This window comes from Opisthocomus hoazin, chromosome 7 (assembly GCF_030867145.1).
Source record: "Opisthocomus hoazin isolate bOpiHoa1 chromosome 7, bOpiHoa1.hap1, whole genome shotgun sequence".
In the NCBI taxonomy this organism is placed as follows: Eukaryota; Metazoa; Chordata; class Aves; order Opisthocomiformes; family Opisthocomidae; genus Opisthocomus; species Opisthocomus hoazin.
This window is the reverse complement of record NC_134420.1, coordinates 43,658,678-43,678,402: the sequence shown is the minus strand read 5'-3', so window position 1 is coordinate 43,678,402 and position 19,725 is coordinate 43,658,678. Positions and strand designations below refer to the sequence as shown.

The 19,725-nt window shown below is 36.1% G+C and overlaps 1 protein-coding gene across 9 annotated transcripts in view; it reads left to right on the top strand.

Moving 5' to 3' along the window:
- HEATR5A (HEAT repeat containing 5A) overlaps window positions 1-19,725 on the top strand; it is a 64,528-nt gene that overhangs the window by 27,010 nt on the left and 17,793 nt on the right. For 4 of the 9 annotated variants that reach the window (XM_075425557.1, XM_075425554.1, XM_075425555.1 and 1 more), the window contains 14 exons: window positions 455-607; window positions 1,960-2,059; window positions 2,836-2,945; window positions 6,270-6,433; window positions 6,551-6,726; window positions 8,187-8,292; window positions 9,249-9,439; window positions 9,876-10,035; window positions 11,114-11,303; window positions 11,865-12,034; window positions 15,057-15,083; window positions 16,897-17,035; window positions 18,158-18,340; window positions 19,201-19,440. In XM_075425557.1, coding sequence (XP_075281672.1) covers window positions 455-607; window positions 1,960-2,059; window positions 2,836-2,945; window positions 6,270-6,433; window positions 6,551-6,726; window positions 8,187-8,292; window positions 9,249-9,439; window positions 9,876-10,035; window positions 11,114-11,303; window positions 11,865-12,034; window positions 15,057-15,083; window positions 16,897-17,035; window positions 18,158-18,340; window positions 19,201-19,440 — 2,109 coding nt within the window. The remainder of the gene's footprint in view (window positions 1-454; window positions 608-1,959; window positions 2,060-2,835; window positions 2,946-6,269; window positions 6,434-6,550; window positions 6,727-8,186; window positions 8,293-9,248; window positions 9,440-9,875; window positions 10,036-11,113; window positions 11,304-11,864; window positions 12,035-15,056; window positions 15,084-16,896; window positions 17,036-18,157; window positions 18,341-19,200; window positions 19,441-19,725) is intronic. The other 5 variants (XM_075425561.1, XM_075425560.1, XM_075425556.1 and 2 more) reach the window with 4 other exon arrangements.

The following is a 19,725-nucleotide window of genomic DNA, read 5'->3' as shown; positions in this document are numbered from 1 at the left end:
TGAAGAATGTATTTTATCTGTTTTGTTCATCTTTTTAAGGCACCTTTCATGTTTTCAGCTATTACTTCTGCGCAACAGCTCCCAGTTTTTTCTTAGATTAGGGAAAACACACCTTGTACAGTGACCTATAACAAATCTTTGCTTTTCTGAACATCACTATTACTTATTACATCTCTTTTATGCTGGTGATCCACAGGGTCTGTTCTTAGTAAAACAGAGATTATAGCTGGCTTGGTGACAGACTTGTAGATATGTCAGTGGGTATGTAGTTATGTACAAAAATGGAGTAACATGAGAGTCAACATTTTGAGAAATGGTATATGAGATGGCTGGGAAAGTAACATAAAGTTTTATTCAGAGCTTTAATGGTTTTGTGAATGTAGATAAAAGAAACAAAGAGAAAATGTATTTTTATCAATCCTTACATTGGCATGACAACTGTCAACGCTTACAGGTCCTGCAGTTGTCCAACACCATCTGCCACGAATGCTGTTACTGTGGAAGTACATCTTTCCGTCATCTCCTAAAGACCTAGAGATGGAGAAGACACGAGGAGATTCATTTACTTGGCAAGTAACACTGGAAAGTCGTGCTGGTGCTCTCTGTGGTAAGCGGGATTTACTGTGTCTTGCTATGCATATTTATAGTTTAGTTGTTTGATTTTCCTTCTGAAAGAGCAACAATACTTCATATTAATTTTTTTCACTTAATGGTAAAGGATGTATTCACTCCCCAACATAAATGCTTGTGTGTATATATATTTACCTATATGTATGTCTATATGCATGTCTTTGATTTTTGTAAAAAACAAACATACAAAAAATTCAAAGAGGATTTTACCTCTTCTTCTTTTAATCATTTGATTTCCAAATAGTAAATGATATCAAGAAGGTTGCTTCTCTTTTCATGTTTATATTCATACCACAGTAACGAATGAGGACCCACAGTAGGGTATGTTCTGTTGCTTATACAGTCTATTATATTTGGCAAATAGCAGTTCTATTTCCCAATAGCTGACTTACTGTAAGGAGAAGAGAATTGGTGAGTAAGTCAAACACATTTGTGAGAGTGGGAAGACTCAGGTAAAAATTGCAATGAGGAAGTTGCAATTCTCAGCCGGTAAAGAGTACTATGTATTTGGCTGCTGTCTGGTAGGTTGCATTTTTTCGTCATGAAGTATGGTGAATCTGGGTTTTCCAGAGATGACTCTAGTGATCCTCAAATACTTAATGTGTTTCAGTCCTGTGTTTGAGAGTACTGTGGCGTCCTTTGCATTGCGGGAATGTGAACCCTAGTATAGTGATCACCCCTCTCTCTCACCATTAAAATCTGTCAGAAAGCGTGGGATTCAATAGTAATTTCATTTTACAAATAACCTAAACAATCAACCTTAAAATATTTCCTTTTCCTTTTGGAAAAAGGTCTTTAATACTATATATTCTCTGGATGCTTTTTGAACTACTAACTGAAGTTTAATTTTCTACAAATAATGAAAAATTGGTGTGTACATAGAAGTTGTTTCTTGAAGTACAGTAGTTAAGCTAAATTTAAATAGAAAAGTAGCAAAGTAAGCAGTAGATCATCTGATCATCATCCTTTTTCCATTTTTTAGTTTTTTTGTTATTATTATTATTTTTGTTATTATCATTATCATGGAATTATCATGAAGTTGGGTTATATCCCATAACTCAACTCATAACAAAAAGCAAAAAATGCTTGCATTTATCTATGCAATTAAAAGTCATCCAAGCTGAGACAACAAAACAGTGCATCTGTAAATATGACTTTTTCAGTTCAAGGTTTTTGTCAGTTTCTTAAATTATTGGTCAAAATAGTTTAAAAAATGTTTGGATGCTTACTTCTAAATTATTAGTGAGGTAATAATGTGATTACTTCACTAATGGGATTTGTTTTCTTCTATATCTCTCACACTAAGTTAAAATCCAATTCCTTTTCTAGCTATCAGAAGCTTTGTTTCCCACTGTGCTGGTCTTCTTACGGATGAAGTTGTTCAGAGACTTCTTCCTCCTCTACCAAGTGCTGTTGATTTATTGACACAGTAAGTGTGTGTATCAAACTGTTAAATGAGATTCTGGTTTTGAAAAGCTACAGGCTAATCTTCTTGTATTTGATTTAGTGCACTTTCCAATGAACTTTATTTTCAAAGTAAAAAAATTAGCTTATAGATTTCAGCTGTATAGCTGAACACTTTAGCTGGCATAATGGTTCTTGCAGATACCAGTTTCGTGTAAAAAAGCTAGGGAAGATATTATTGCATGCTTTTGTTAAATTAGTGTTTTTATTCTGCTTTTTTAATCAAACATACACATTTGTCTTTAAGCATGATCATTTTTTATAAGATAAGAAAATGAAGTCCAAAGTTATTTTTATAAAATAACCAAACTTTTGTCTTTAGAAGTTTGAGCGGTTTTTGTATTTAAATTCAGAGCTAAGCTGGAAAGAGTTTTATATTTTTTAAATTTTTGCCTTCTGAATATGTAGTGATTTAATGTATATGGGCTCTAAACTCAAATTTACAGAGATATGTCCACAAAAAAAGTTGATTGTAATAAATACAGGTACAATCAAAGGCAAGAGAAAGCCTTATTTATTTCTCTAGTATTAAATGAAAGAGATGACTGGGAATGGAGAACAGAGAGGTTCTGTCAGAACATATGAAATAAATTGTTCTGCTTCTACTATTGGTAATGCTAATCAGTACTGTACTTATGTGTAGATTTTAGAAATATTCATTAGAGTGGTACAAATGAAATCACAGTGTTGCATAATGCTTAAAGTCTTTTATCATCTCTGATGTGCTTTTTATATTTTAAGACTTTCTTCAATATATAAATCATATGGAAATTCTTTAAAAACACCATCAACGGTTTACAGACATAAACTTTATGAATTATTAGCGGTATTGCCTCCAAAGACTTATGAAGGTATGTATTTCCTTACAAAGAGATAACTGTTAAAAATACCATAGGCTCATTTTTAAGTTTCTGTTCAACATATATTTGGCTAGCAAGGGTTAGTTCCATCTTTTCTAATAAACAAGTTTCGTTCCCTCTGTTTAGATTTGATGAAATTGTAGTGAAGTCGCTATGGTTTGAAAAGCTGATGTTCATGATCTTTTTTTCCCCCTCTCCCCTCACAAATGCGGACTTTTGTCCTATTTTTAGTTGAAACTTGAAGGCAGACAACCTTGCAATTTTAAACTACCTGAGGAATTTACTTTCTTTGATGCCTGTTTTACTTTCCATTGAATCCTAAGTCCAGGAAGTGTAATCTTAGCATAAACCAGTTGAATCTAGTCCATTAAAAGAGCATTATTTAATTGCTTCAAGTAGACTTATATATTACAGGTATATTCATCTGATTCTGTGCAGATTGTGGATAAAAAATTTGCATTTAAAGAAAAATGTCAAGAAAATCTGGGGATAGGCTCACTTTTCTGTAGCAGAACATAACTAGTAGTATATAAAACCAAATCCTCTAATTAATCCTCTAACCAAATCCTACTACTACGCACTGTAGTTAGACAGGTCTAACAGTTCAACTAAAACATTAAGTATCTTTGTCTTTAAATTGTCATGTGAGTACGGTTTGCTGTAGAGTACTGTATGGACTGAAATAGGAACCGGAGTGTTTCACTGCTGTAAAGAGAAGTACAGGGTATTTCATCAGGACAGAAGGACTATGGGCCAGCCAGCCATGGAACTGGCTGTGTCCTCTGCACCGTGGAGGGAATGCTTACTGAAATAATCTGCTCCATCTAGTGGTAACTGCTAAGTGAATCTTGATAAGGACAAAGGCTTGACCTTTGCCTAAAAGCTGTTGTCGCATTAAAAGTCTGTATGTAACACTTGAAACACAGTGTATAGTAGTCATTTGTGACTTGGACTTCAAAGACTGTCAATGACACCTCCATCCCTTACAGCAAGTTATTTCTTTGGTTCTTTTATGACAGGGGCAATGTTTTGTAGGATACGAACCTTTAGATTTCTGAGGCTGGAGATACTGGGATTTGTTTAGGCTCTGCTTAGTCCTTTCCCACTGTCTTTCTTCCTCTCCAGTGTTTCTCTGGCTGCTTTCTATTATCAATAAAAATCAGTATCTGCTCAAAGAGCAGAATTATGAAGGTTTACTGTGAGTGTGCATGAGTAGTAGATAATTTTTTGCATTGTTTCAGCAATGACAGGAGAAGAATGTATTAGGTTAACTTGAACATCAGTGAAAAATATTTAATGTTCCAGTTGCTGTCGTCTTCATGTGTGAATGGTTAAGACTTCAATTTAGCTGTCACAAAGTATGAACTTGTTAAGCTGGGAAAAGCAGGTTCTGTTTCTAAGATGTTGATTTGTATTCTTGATCATTTTCACATGTCATTAGTTTTGGATGCTGATGGGCTTATGTTCTTGCGGCTAGAACTTTTATTTCTTGTGAAGTAATATAAAAGTTTTAATTATTACAATGTCCAATTTGATAATTTCACACAAATCATTTCAGTAGTTTGAATTTTGGTTATTAGATTTGTTGATGTTTTCTGTGGTCTGAAATTAATGTGTTTTGTCAGACAACTCATTAGTGTTCTTTTCATTCTTCAGCTTTTTGTGCTTGTTATGTTCCACTGTCTAAACCAGAAAATTGAATACAACCGTTCACTTCTCTTGCTTAATAGGATGAGATGAATAGCTAGAATGCTGGAACAGCATTCTGGCCTAAAATTTTGAAGGGCTTTACACTGGGATGATACTATTTGACATGTTGAGGATGGCCAAGTGTTTGGGACTAAAATAAATGTTGATCTGGTAAAAAATTGCTGAGTATCTCTACTAAATTTTATTTGAAAAGCTGTTTTCATAGCAAGAGGATTTTTCAATCATTTTTTTTTATTGTGATCTATAGTAATTTACAAAAGAGCAGTTTTTAGTTGGTTTTAAATATTGTGGTTTTTAAAAGGCTCAGTTTCTGTCCCTTTGACATGGTATCTGTGCATCTTGGCATGTATTTGATAGTGCTAACCTTTTACATTTAGATTTGAGTTAAGCATTTTGGGAAAAATGACATACTTGCTCATTAGTAGGGAGGCAGGCAAAGCAACAGCTGCCTGCAGGGGAGAGAGGCTGCTGGGGACAGGAGTTTGGGGGGTAGGGGGAGGAAGTCAGCTTGCGCAGGGAGACTGAAGACTCAGGAAGGGTAAAATAGCTGGTTCCAGCTACCGGCTCCAGCCATACAAATGGCTCCGCTTCTGCTCCTGGGGTGCTGACAACCACGTTGTCCCACTTTTGGGAACTTCCGTGTGCTGAAAAATTATAAGCGACTTTAGTGCAAACGGGTAATGGTGCAATCATCTAACAACAAAACTGAATGCAAAGAACTGATAGGTGGAGTTAAACCCCCTTTAATGCTGAGATTTCCCAATTCATGAGGACTTGACTTTGCAATCTTAATGCTTTGGAGGTAAATTCTTATGTAATATTTGCACGAAGAGTGTGTATATTCTTTAAGATCAGTTCTGTAGTGTTTTTCAACACAACTTACCAGATAAGCCTGCCCTTTTTCATCAGATGTGCTTCAGCACTGGAAATGTTTTCTCACTGCAGGGACTATTTTAATAACCTAAAATAGTCTGACTCTGAATGCCTAATGTTGTTGTTTACCTATAATGCACAATCTTGTCTGAAATATTACATACAAAAATATGTGAAAGCTTTAACTACCATTGTAAATTATCATAATGTAACCTACAGTAAATTCCTCATGCTTTGCTTTTTGAGTGCAAACTCTTGAAATAGAGGAGTACGTTCTGCAGCTTTTGGTTATTTATCAAACTTATGGATGTTTTAAGTTACATCTGCTTGCCAAGTCCAAGTATTCCTGTATGGTTATGTAATACATTCCAAAGCATTAATTTTCAGGAAATTTGTAGTAGAAATATGGCTATGCTTGTAACTGCCTTTTTTCCTCTACTTAAATTGTAAATGTAACTAACTTACTGGATTAGCTGTTGTGTGGCATTATGCCTTCTATAAAGGTAAATATCTCTGTTTTTCAGCATCTAGATTGCTGTATGTGCTTAGTTTGCTTATCTTAGGTAGTGCTTGGTTGTTTCCCCTGTAGCGAGACTGTTCTCTGGTTCACTGTTTGAAGACTTAAAAGAACTGTTAGGTGGATATTGCTATTTCAGTAGAAATATCTTGCTCCCAGAGTTGCTTGTGACAAGTAATTAACTGAAAATTGTGAATATTTTTTTTGTTTTGAAGGAAGCTTCTGTGCTGTTCTAAAAGAGTTAGTGGCTGACTTGACTGTCCCAGATAGCCAGATCGATGCCTCTACTTTCTTGCTTCCACCTCTTTGTCATGAGAATGATCTCCTTTTACTTGGTCCCTTACTGCAGGAGACTGACCACCGATTTATCGAGGAGCAGGTATTTTTTGATCCAGTATAATCGTGGTATTATGCTGTCATACAGTTCCAGTTATTTGGGTCAGTGCTGGTTTTGACTTGGTCAAAAATATTGCTATCACTTTTTTCCTTCTTACAGCTCCTTTTAGGTAACAACATAGCTGGTGGCAGCCTGGAGTATGACCCTTACTCAATTTATGAGAAAGTTGCAAAAGGTGATTCAATACCTAAACCACTACCTCCTGTATTGTCTGTTGTCAGTGCAGCAACTCGTCTTTTTGGAGTTATGTTTTCCCATGTAGCAGAATCTCACAGGTAACGTAGTAACTGTAAATGTTGGGGAATTTGGGAGATGCTAAAAGATGTTCACAGTGTTTGAGATGGAACACAGAAGAACAAAATTCTGAAAAAATAATGAATTATATAAGCAGATTCTGTAAACCATCTGAATAATATAATTCAGACTAACAAATTATTAGACTTTCTGTTTAAAGTTACTCACGATGAAAAGGCACATCCAGTAAGAGGTTACTGTCGTCATAATAAATTCTGTTGACCAAGAAAAATAATGTTTTGCTTAGACAGCCAGGTCAAAATAGAAGTGATTTTAAGCGATATTACACAATTAGCATAGTGCTTGATACATAATTACTAAATGCATTAGAGCCAAAGAGGGACAAAAGGGGTAGGAAACTGTAGTAAAAAATAGCCCTTATCCTGCTCATTCTTTGTAAAAAGTGCATGGGAAGAAACAAGAGTGTGTGTTTTAACACAGTTCAAGGTACAAGAATGCTTGAAAGGGATCACAGACTTCACCTGGTTGTGTGTGTGTGTATGTGTGTCTCTTCCTTCTGCACACATGGCATTTTGGTTTGTTTCACATTTGTAAGCACACGAGTTGCTGAGGCGTGAAATTCCTCAAAATCTCTGCATGCTGTTGCTTATTCTGTGTGCTGCTGGTAATTTTCTTGAATGGAGCATTAGAGCAAATTATTTTTAAATTAAACGGCTCTAAGTTTTCAAAGGCAGCTGTATTTAGACCTTGTGTCATGTTCTTTATAGGTTGTGATGGTTTTGTAATTTCCTGTAAGGGATCAGTGCTTAGCATGTGAGTCCTGAGTTTTGATGTCTTCGCTGCTTAGAATGCTCAGAATAAAGCATAATCCCAAGGAAGCTGTTTGTATATGAGCATACACACAAATCAAGTCACCACGTGCTTTATGATACGTTCTTGTGACTTACATTTCCTTTCTTATTCTGTCTTCACTGACAGCTTTCTTTTTGGTGTTTTTTTTCTGTATATCTGGGCTTTTTGCCACTACTGTCACCAGGTTGCTGGTTGGTTTTCTTCACCTGTTTCTCAGGCCTGAACTAATTGCTGCAGATAACTGCGTTTTCCTTTTCTTTTTCTTTTCCCTCCTTCTTTCTCAATTGTAGGCCAAAATGCATCATTCCCATACACAGCTCCTTTTAATAACATCTGTCCGATGTTACTTAGATATAAGTGATTATCTGTGAATACATGTGTTATAAGGAAACATGGGCAAAAGGTTTGTGTTCATAGGGTAATGACCTATCCTAATATGGAATACAAAATTTTTTTTGTAGTAGAGGGGATGCCAGTTGAAGGAAAATGCTCGAGTTAGGGTAATAGATTTGTTCTGCCTCTGTTTCTATAATATATAGGCTTTGTTATGTGTTTTAAGATAAAATTAAAAATCTTGATTTGTTTCCTTAATTTTTAATTCTGTGGTTTCTTTTCTATTTTGTTTAAGGCTTCAGGTGTTAGAACAGTTGTTGAATTCCATAAAGCAAACAAAAGGATCACGGCAACAAATAGTACAGCTAAATGTTGTGTCTGCCTTTTCTACTTCCTTAAAGGTACCTCTCCTTTGTTTCCCTCCTTTGTTTCTCTCTGTTACTAAAACATGGCATCTCTTGGTAAAAATGTGTCTACACAGTCACAGTGAAGCTCAGTACTGTTTTCTGTGATAATATATTTTTTTGTGATGTCACAGTTTTTTTGAGTGCTGAAGAGTCACAGTTTAGTTTTTCCCTTGTTTTAATGTTAGGGAAATGCATTCTAGTACATTGTAGTATACTGTCATCTGTGCTAGTGTCATTCAGACAGGAGAGAGATGGAAAACTTCTGTTTGTATCGTTTCTGTCTTTGTCGCTGTCTCTTTCATATTTCTTCCTGTATAAAAGAAAAAGTAACGATTGGTAAAACAAAGTAATCTTATAACTATCTGCTATTATCTCATAACTATCTGCCATATGTTGATTTTCCCTGATGCTTTATTTGTATTTTCCACTGTTCTTGTGTAGTTTTCATTCTTCCCTTCTTGGACTTCCTTCAAATTAAGGCAAAATGTTTTCAGAATAGGCAAGACTTTGCAATGTACAATATTTGTGTTTGGGGCATATTTAATAGACAATCCAGAGAACTGCTGTAGTTTTTGCTCATACTCTTTTTTTGGACTAGCATTTTCCTTTGTGTCATTATTCTGTTTTCACTGGTTTTCTTTGTGATATTATTTCTTGAATTTTATGCTAGTGTGTTGGTTTATTATGTTCTACTGCGGTATTTCTTTCTTATGTTCTACAGCCAGTATTTCTTAAAATCAGAATGTGGAGATTATAATGTTGTGCTGTGGTGTACACTTACCTAAAGATAGACTTCTAACAAAATAGCAAATAAAAATAGAGGAATTCCTCAGATAAGAGGGGAAGAAAATCAAATTTCTTCTTCAGCTCTTGTAATTTTTGCTTGAGTGACAGAAAAACACATTCTGATTACTGTCTTACTGTTCGATATATTTGATATCTGGTTTTAGTGCTTGGCTAACTGCAAGGGAAGTTTAGGTCCAGAAGAAATTAGAAGGTCTGCCTTGACGCTGGTAATGGGTGCCTTGGAAAGCAATAATCCACTCCTAAGATGTGCTGCTGCAGAATGTTTGGCCAGATTGGCACAGGTGGTTTCTGACAGTGCCTTCACTGCTGGATTAGCACAAGTCAGTTTTGACAAGTAAGTCTAAAAAAAGTGTGCTAAGTTGCTGGTTGAGTTTATAAAAATGTTTGAGGAATCTACCTGGCCCCTATTATGGTAATAACTTTTAAAAGTTGGTTTCCTTCATGAATTTGATGTCACTTCGGAGATTAACAGGAAAAAGCACTGCCTGACTTCTGCATGTGTTTCTTAGTTTTGCTGATCTTTGAGAGGATTGTCTCAGTAAGCATGTAGAGTTTCAAATAAATTAAATAGGCTGATGTTCTAGCAACATCATTTAAGTGTATCTAAAATATTTTTGGTACTTTCTTCAGATAAGAGATGATAAATGAACTCAGAATTTTGGCAGTATAGCAATGGCTAATAAAATATTTTGCTGATTTGTAGATGTGCTTATTACATAGTATCAGTCTTGGTGATTACACTAACAGCTTTCTTTCCTTGTAATTAATAGGCTAAAATCTGCTAGGGATGTGGTATCAAGAACAGGTCATTCCTTGGCTCTGGGATGTCTGTATAGGTACCTAGGAGGAATAGGTTCTACTCAGCACCTGAATGCATGTGTTGGAATCCTTTATACTTTATCTCAGGACAGTACTTCTCCTGATGTACAGGTACTTGTCACTTATCTAAAAATGTGATGTTACAAATTAACTGATTTATATTCTGGAGTTGTAGTTTTTTCTTGTAAGAATAACACTTCACAACCTCTTAGACGTACCTCACAGGTGATGGCTGGAGCACAAAGCCAACGAAAACCATAGCCCTGCTCAAATCCACCTTCCAAGCAAAAACTGTGATGAGATATGGGAGGTTCTTATTTAATGATCAGTGAAGCTGATAAGGCTAAGATATGCTGGCTTCAAAAACAATGTCTGATGTTTTAGGAATTAATTTCACATGCACCTGTACCTTGACCTTAACTAGATAGTACCTAGGTTTTTTTGTTCGTGTCAGTTTTTGCCTCTGCTATAAGGCTTACCTCACAGCATTTTTTCTTGAAGGGTTATGTGATAAATAACAGGGATTTGTAGCCTGAATGCTGTACGACTTGGTCAATATACTTCCTTGAATAAGGCAAGATGTTTTAAATTCAAATTATTTCTCTGTGGCTAAAACTGTTGTCTATCGGAATAGCTTTAAGAGAAATTGAGTGTATTCCGTGTAATAAATCTCAGTTAAAGATTTTTTTTTTTTAAGCTTTATTTGCAGTATCTTTACACAGAGAAGAACTATATGTTGACATGAAACAGATGTGGCTATAGGTGCAAAGTAACTGAGACTAAAACAACATGTTTTTTCAGCAAGTCTGTTGTATTTTTTCATAGTTCTCTTGTTCTTGCACATGGGACTAGAAGGAATTTTACAAAGAGTAGCATGTATTTGAGGAATAAATAGTCATCACTATTAACTTAATTTACTATTAGATTAATATTTTTTTAATTAACAGTGCCAAATTTAAAATGATTCTTTCATTGCAGGACATACAGTTCCTTGTAAAATATTCAAAATGGCTTATTAAGCTTCAGGTTCTTAAAGTTTCTTTCTATAGTCTCTCTGTCCCTTTGAAACCTAAAATGCAACTTCTATTACACTTAATTACTGAATTTCACTTGAATGATCAAATTTTAAGAAGATTTTGTGTTTATTCTATCATATAGACAGGACATGACTGCTTCTCTTATTTTACAGGCATGGGCACTACACTCTCTGTCGCTGATAGTAGATTTATCTGGCCCCTTGTATCACGTGCACGTGGAACCTACCTTATCTCTTGTTCTCATGTTGTTGTTGACTGTGCCTCCTGCTTACGCTGAAGTTCACCAAAGTCTTGGTCGCTGTTTAAATGCACTTATTACCACACTGGGCCCTGAGCTGCAAGGTACGCAATACACAATAGTGCCAGCTTTGTTTGGTTTAGCACTGAACATTGTTTGAATGTGTAATTCAAATTTTATCAACACATAAGTGCATACTAAGTTTTTTTTCCTTGTTGTAAGACAGTATTTCACAGGCCGTGAGTTTATACAGTCAAGATGACATGACTGCTAGTTTTCCAAAAATAGTCTCTTTTTGACATCTTTTCCTTTGTTTGAACTGGTTCTCCAAGCCTTGGGCTGAAAATTCTTGCCTTTAGCATGAAAACAGAAAGTATTCAGATTTCAGGAGTTAGGAGCCAGTCTAAATCTTAGTTATGATGCAGGCATTTGAAATTTGTATCTAAATCAACTTTTAGGTACCTAGACACTGAAATTTCCACAAAGCAATGTGACTGTTGCTCATTGGTATCAGAGTATAACACAGATACAGAAAGTATCGCTCAAGAGGATGAGAGTTCTGCGTGGCTTGGGAAAAAGACAAGTTATCATGTTTGGGGAAAATAAGTTGATGCTTTAAAAACAAACACCACCACCCACCCTCCCCATTTTTCTTCTGAATATAGGCAGCAGTGCGACAGTTTCAGCCTTAAGAACTTCCTGTCTCTTGGGCTGTGCGGTGATGCAGGATAATCCCGACTGCCTTGTTCAGGCTCAAGCCATCTCTTGCCTTCAGCAGCTTCACATGTTTGCTCCTCGACACGTCAATTTGTCTAGCCTTGTAAGCTGCCTATGTGTGAGTATACATTTACTAGTCTATATCCTTATATTTTAAAATATTTTGTTCAGAGACACTTAGAATATGCAGATGCTTCTTTAACCAGAGAAAATGATTATTATTTAGGGGTGTTTTATATCCTCCTACAGGCAAGTATTCTCTATTTTTTCATTTTTTTTCCTCAGTTTCTGCTTCCCCTTTGCAAGATGAGCTCATTCTGTAGAAATATTGGCCTTCTGAACCATTTGAAGGTGTATTCTGCTATTTTTATTGAGGCCAGTTGTCTGGCAGGATATACCATCCATTACAACTTTGTGCTGGATTTTTACCAGCTATTTTATGTTGGCCAGTATTTTTCCTCTGCTGCTTTTTATGTCTTAGGTGAAGGATTGACTAAAAAATATTTGTGTGTACTAATTACTGAGAATTGTTTTGTTTGGGGTTTTTTTCATGATGGTGAAAAACCATAAATGTGTCTGTTTTGTAATTTCAGTAGCGCTAATACTTCAGTGTCCTTACTTGTTGGCAGTCAGTATAAAAATTTCTGACACTTAAATAATAGTCAAACTAGGTGTTTGGAAGAAATAAACAAAACTGGTTTTCAGCCTATTTAATGAAGAGGTGGAGGGGTTTGTTTATTTTTTTCCCCAAAAGTCTCCCTGTCTTTGAAAAGCTGGTGTTCTTAAGCACTTAGTTCCACGAAGAAAGGAAAAATATTTTTCTGGGAGTTACTAGCCTTGGTGGGTTTTCAGGAGCTAGCTAGGGTTGTGGGGGTTTTTTGGTAGGTTTTTTGGTTTGTTTGGTTTTATTTTTATAAGACCACCTAGTCTCCCTGTAAATGAGGGAGAAACAAAAAAACCTAGACAATAAAGTATGGTGGGTTTTTTTATTCTCTCTTGTCTATCTTAACACAGTTGTTCTTCACACCTTTCCTTGGGTAGCACTTGTATATCCATAGTAACCATATATTGATGCTGTATAAAGTTTAGATTTGTTCCATTTATCTTTATTCAGTTTGACTAGAAACGTGATTGTGGGAGCCAGGAAAAGTTCAAGCCCCACATTGTGTTAGGCATGGATATTCTAGTTACAGAAGAACTGGAACACTGAAGTGTCCTTTCTTTTAACGTATACCAGCTATGATTTTCTCTTCTCTGAGTAAAACACAATTTTTCTTACATTGATAAAATCACAACAAATCACGTAAGACTCTCTCTTGCTCGGGGGGGATGTCTTAGGATTTGGGATCATTTACATGTCCGTGTACAGTCTGCTTCCATGTCCAGTATGATCTTTCTAACTTAATAACAAGTACCTACTAATAAAGAGGATGTCATGATAAAGTTGTCTTGTCTATATGATACTACTAATTTTTGTTGTTTTTACAGATTGTCTCAAAGTACTTCATACAGTACTTTATGAACTTTATAATAATAATTAAATTGCTCAGTTAAGAGGCATGGCTCATGGCTCGAGTGTCTGTGTTTGTGCATTTGTACACACGTGCATGTTCACCTTTGCCCCAGAAATAATTGTGAGCTTCCCAGGGCAGGAGTCCACCAAAGTCAGTGGCCTTACATGGATGAACTTTTCTCATTCTCGTGAACTTGTTACAGAACTATGGCCAATGTTGCTGATACTGACAGTTCAGTAAACGTCAATACGTCTCAAGTGTCAGAAACAAAGAAGGTTTGGGGATATACTTTGCAGGTCTGTGAGGAGATTGTTGCATAAGCAGACTTCTGCATTTCTAAAACTCGCCATCCACCCACATAGTTTCCACCCACTAAATCACCATTTGCTGGGGAAGCAGGATAAACTATTGGACTGGACCTGAAATCTGCTCTTGACTCTGTTGTTGGCTTGCAAGGTGACTCTCAGCAGGTCATTCTCCGTGAGTTTAAATTTCTGAGAGAACAAGGTCTGACTGTCCTCCTTTGCAACGCATTTTGAAGTCTTAAGGGTAATAGAGTGTAAAAGCTGGGTACTAGATACTGTGGATGTTGACCACTGCATTCTTTAAGGCAGAAAAACAGGAGAGGCAAAGAATCTATGGTCAGATAAGTGAGCTTTTCTCTTTCTGTCCATAGAAACATGAATTCTCCCTCATAAAATCTTGAAAACAAATATGCAAAGAATTTTTTTTTTAGTAAGATTTTAACTCCCCTCTCCACCTTTTTTCCCCAAGGTTTCTGGAAAATTCCTGTGTCTTCAAACTTGCCTTTTTAAAATTCTGAAATAGATACTTTCTTTTCTTTTTTGAAAGAATGGTAGCATTAGGCATGCCAACACAATTGCTGTGAGCAGTTGCAAGCTGCTTCCTCCAGCTGTCTGTCCACCCCCTCGAGCATGATGCGGCTCAGGTCCCCAAAGTATTTGGGCAGTTCAGTTTGTGATTATGCTAGCACTAACAGCACATGACTTGGGCAATGGATACACAGCTTCACTGGCTTGTTTTTGGGTTTTCTTTAAATGGTGTGCATGTGGCTGTTACTATGTAGCTTCCCTTCTTCAGCTTCTGAAAGTATTCCTTGTTTGTCAATTGGATCTTTTTTCATGGGGCTTTGCATCTAACAGTAATGCTTATCCTGTCAGTTAAATTCTTGGCTCCAGCAGAGTAGAAATCATATGCTTTTAATTGTGTCTAGCATTAGCTCTAAAGCTAACTTATGTGAGCACAGGTGTCTAAAGAGCTTATCTGTGTAAGCTTATGATGTAGCAAGCACCAGTTTTCAGCTGCAAGACATTAAAGATATTTTGAAACACAATAAGTATACAATGTCAATAACTGTGCTGCACTGTTGTCTTGTTGGTGCTGTTTAAGTACTATTTTTAGGGGCAGCTGGCTTGCACTTTGTGTCCAACATTTAGTATAAGATAAATGAACTAAGCAAATTAGGGATTTGGTATGTTTGAGATAAGATTCTGAATTTTAATATGTGCTGAATTTACATGTAATGGTCTCCATGTGTGGTTGGTATCACTGTGATATCTGTATTTTGGTTTTGTCATGACTGGTTTGTCATTTGTTTTTGTGCAGGAAATCTTGTTGGATAATTCTGTGTTGGTAGGTCCCTGTGCCTTGTTAATTCTAAACTTTTGCAGTTTGCAGTGGTGTTTTTAATTTCATCTTTTATCTTTTCCTTTTAACCATTTTAATGTAATTTCTTTTAGCATGTCAAGTGACATTTGATTGTCATCCTAACCAGATCCTTCCTAACTTTCTGCAGATGGTAGACATACATTTCATTTATGTGCGTAGTAAGCCATAATTTTGGTTTCAACATGTTAAGCACAGAAAGGAAACTGTTCGTTTAAGTTTGTATGTGATGCTTGCATTTTGTGTCTATTGCTTAGTCCTGTTCCCTGCTTAGACTGTGGGAGAATGAGAGAGATGAAAAACGTGCATCTTGCATTACTCAGTAGCCTGAATTGGATCCTCTGGTTTTTCCCTATTAAAAATGAGCACGCAATTTATGCATGTCCATTTTGCAGTAGAATGTATAGCCTGCTTGCATAAATGTTGCATTAAAAGCCTTATTGGTTGTTTTTAAAGTTTCAGTTAAATTATCTTGCAGATGTACTTACTGAGTCAGGTTTCTTTTCTTTTAGAAGAATTACTCAGAGATTGTATCTTTGTGTGTATTAAATCTGTAATTCTGAGTATTGTAGATTCATGTGCATGCATAGAAATTCAGAAGACGATGCTTAGTTTTGTTAATTTAATGAAGCTGAAAGTCTGTATCACTTACTCTTTTTGTCCTTAAGTTTTTCTTTTTAACTGTACCATAACTAATACATATTAGTCATTTTGACTAATGTGTATTGACCACTTGCTGACAAATGAGGAGCATAACCTGACTGCAAGATTTGCCTGCAGCAGACACTCAGCTCCGTCTGTTTTAAAGATGGTGACAGCTAAGGGTACACAGTTGCTTAGTTGTAGGGAAGAATTTTTTTGATGATAACCTAGCTGCATAAATATTGGTGTAGCCATCTTGTCTGGCCATACAGCTGGTTCATTTTATCTTTGGGATCCCCTTCAGGAAGTTCTTAAAATTGAAAGAAAGCAAATAAAAATCAGAAAGCTCCACTGTAACAAAAAAACTTGAGGCTATATCTTGGGTTTTTTAAGTCGTTTTCCTTGTGTCTGTAACATTGAATCTGTTATGATGTATTTTTCAGTATAAAAAACAAATACTGGCCTGGTGGTGTTAAAATATGGTGATGCTGTAAACTTTTTTGCTAGAAACTGCTCAGGAGAGCTGACATGTCTCAGTGTGACGCATTCGCCAGTAGCTCTCACCCTTCCTCTCACCTTCTCTAAAACGTAATTTAATGTAATCTGCATATATAATATTTTTGTGATGTAGTTGCAGCAGTGTTCTCTTTGCCCTTTCTTCGAAACTTCCTTTCATGCATGGAGTTCAGATTTGCTAAAGCCTGATTGTCTCACCCTTGGTTACATTGCTGTTTCTCGAGTTACATCTGAGGATAATTTGAGTAATTTTCTCTTGCATGGAGTTTGCAAGCCCATTATATATACCCTGTAGTCAAAGAATAGTTAATTGTTCACTGAGACCACAATTCAGCTGTTATTGAAGTTAATTGAGGTCTTTCTACCAATATCGGTGGGAGTTGGATCAGGCCCCTTTGGAGAGAAAATGTTAGAAGTACTGATATGTTGAAACTGATCACAGGAAAATCTTTCATATGGGGTTTAAAGAAACAAACAAACAAAAAAAAAAACCCTGAGAAAAACAGCCTTACTGACTTCACAGGTTTGCCATAACTACAGTTGTTCAGAAAATACCAGCCTTACTGAGGTACTGCTATAAAGGTTTCTTAGCCATCTTACTGTTTCTTCTTGCATGTTTCAGGTGAATCTCTGTAGCTCATACTTATTATTGAGACGTGCAGTGGTAGCTTGCTTACGTCAGCTTGTGCAAAGAGAAGCTGCTGAAGTATCAGAATATGCTGTTGCATTAATTAAAGAAAGCAGAGAAGATTTTACTCCAGGTAACACATTGAAGTTTTGAGATCAAAGAGCCTGACACTTTGATAGTGAATTTTAAACACAGTCTGCTACTGGTATGAAAACTTCGCTACATTCTTGAAATCTTTAACTCAAAAAGGTTTTCTGCTTTGGTTTGCTATGTAGTACCAAATTATGGAAGCATCTGAACCCTTGCTTAGTGATAAAACAAAGATACAGTTGCTTTTGGTATACTGTAGATAGTAAGGGTCACTAAATGAGAGTTCCAGAGAAACCTAAGCCTATCTAGCCAGTAGATGTTGTAGTAACTGCTTCATAGTCCTGCATTTTACATGCATATTCATAATTTTATTTTCCCACATAAATCTCCTCTTAAATTAAAGATCTGTCATTGAGGGAAGGTGTACAAAGCCTGTTGAAGAAAGTTTCTGTTGACTTCTTTGGAGAACTAGTTAAATAATGAGCAGCTGGGATCTCTACAATTTTTAGCTTCCTAAATGTTTGGGGTTTTTGCTAAAATGCCTGAGAATGATCAGTAGTTCATCCTCATGTGCCTGCCTGTGAGGGGATGATGGTCATAAATGGATTTCAATTCAGGCTTATTTGGAAGTTTTCAGAAAAGACAGACTATAGCCATTTTGTAAAAATGCTGGTTTTGAAAATTCTAGTATTTGGCAAATAAATATTGGTCATATTCATTTAACAATTTATTTTTGTGTGTCTGGTTTTGAGCTTTGTTGGAGAATAATTTTAACTTCCCTTTCAAGTTAAAACATTGTTTTAGAATTACCTTATGAGTCAGTGTGAAGAATCAGATGGCCAAAGATAGTTTTTTTCAGGAGCTCAGATGCTGTGGTGATGGTAATGCTGTGAAATTCAGAGTAGGATTCTTTTATTTTTTCCCTTTTTTTGCTGTTGTTTTTCTTCCTGTTGTTAGCATGTTTCTGTAAAAGTTCAAAGTTTGTTTTGTACTCAGATGATTTAGAAAGGGTATTAAAGCAATTAATACTATTATTTCAAAAGTATTTCAGGGCTAGATACTTGTTGTTCGCAAGATACTCTCTGCACAACCTTCACTGGTGTTTCTGTGGGCATTACTGCAGATTTGTGATGTACAGCGTTCAGCTCACAGACTTTGTTCTTAGCAGATGTTAACATCAGAGAAATAGGCCTGGAGGGGGCATTGCTGGGCTTGCTGGACAAAGAATTGGATCAACGATTGTGCCAAGATATCAAAGAGACTCTGACTCATATGCTTACTTCAATGGCAGTTGAAAAGCTCTCTTTTTGGCTGAAGCTTTGTAAGGATGTTCTTGCTGCCTCAGCTGGTAAGTCCTAATGCACTTAGTTGAGAACACAATGAAAATAAGGCCTGCAGCAGTGCAGTGTGTGTCACTGAGGGGCAAGTAGTCTTGTTTCTTGATTGTTTGACATTTGTGAAGTGTGTCATCATCCTTCATGTTGAAACTTTGGACCCTTTAACTTAGTTCTTTCAGAAGGAATATGACTTTCTCATTTCTGATTGCTTTTTCTCTGTTGAACAGGTTTTTGTAAACTTTTTAGTATGTCTTGCCTGTCATATTCTGGTTGATTTTTAGTCCTAATGCTAACTTATTTCCGTATCAGAAATGGAAATGCAGAACACATTTGAGCTTGTGGGCCCTGTGCAGTTACCTACAAGAAAAATATTCAGACCGTCTCTCCTATTAGTAATAGGAATGATGCAAACCTACTATAACATAATGAAACTCCTGAGCAGATAAAATTAATTACTGTGCTGAATAATGTGGGGGGAAGAAAGTTCTTTGCTTTTACCTGCAGTGCAGGAGTAAAACTTCTTCGATTTAGATTTTTTGATTGGGAAGGGTACCAGCTTCTGATGTGTCACATTTATTTTAAAAGGATTTTTTTTCTTTCACTTCTTTCACTGCAGTTCTTGATTTACTTTCGTGGTGTTGATCTTTTCTTCCAGCAAGTAGTATCAACTAAATGCAGACGGTTTTGTTACATTCTGTTTTTAATTCTAGCATTTACTTCAAGACACCAAGGTTGAAGGGAGTCGTAGTGACTGGAGGCTAGAGATGGACTTTGAAGAGATTTCCTTATGAGTCCGTCTGTAGTTTTCAGTTACAGTAAGAAAGAATATTGTATTTCTTCCTTTTTTTTTCCATCTGTGTCCTAAATATAGATTTCAATACAATAACTTCAGTAGATACCACTCAAGAAGAGGAAACTGCCAAAGTGGATGATGCATCTGTATTAAAGTCTGACAGTGATGAGAGGTTCCATCCCTTCAGTAATCCACGATGGTCTACCAGAGTTTTTGCTGCAGACTGTGTTTGTAAAATTATAAGCCAGTGTGAAAATGCAGGCAGCGCACATTTTGACGTAACTTTGGCTCAGGAAAGAAAGCAACGTGATTCAAGAGGTATGTGTTAAGCACTGAAAGAATTTCACAGCATGCAAAGTATGCTTACTATAAATGTTAGCTGGTTACATCTTAGTGCGATTCATCGTAAATTTGTTGTTTGCAATCGTTGAAAGCTTTAATTATTCTGATTAGAAGCCTATATTTGTTAAAGTTTAGGGCAATTTTTATTTGCCAAAATATTGGCATATCACTGCAGAATTTACACTCACTTTCCTGGTTATAGCACTATGGCATACGTGTAGGAAGCCATTGTTTCTCCATAAGCATTGGCAATCAGAAGTG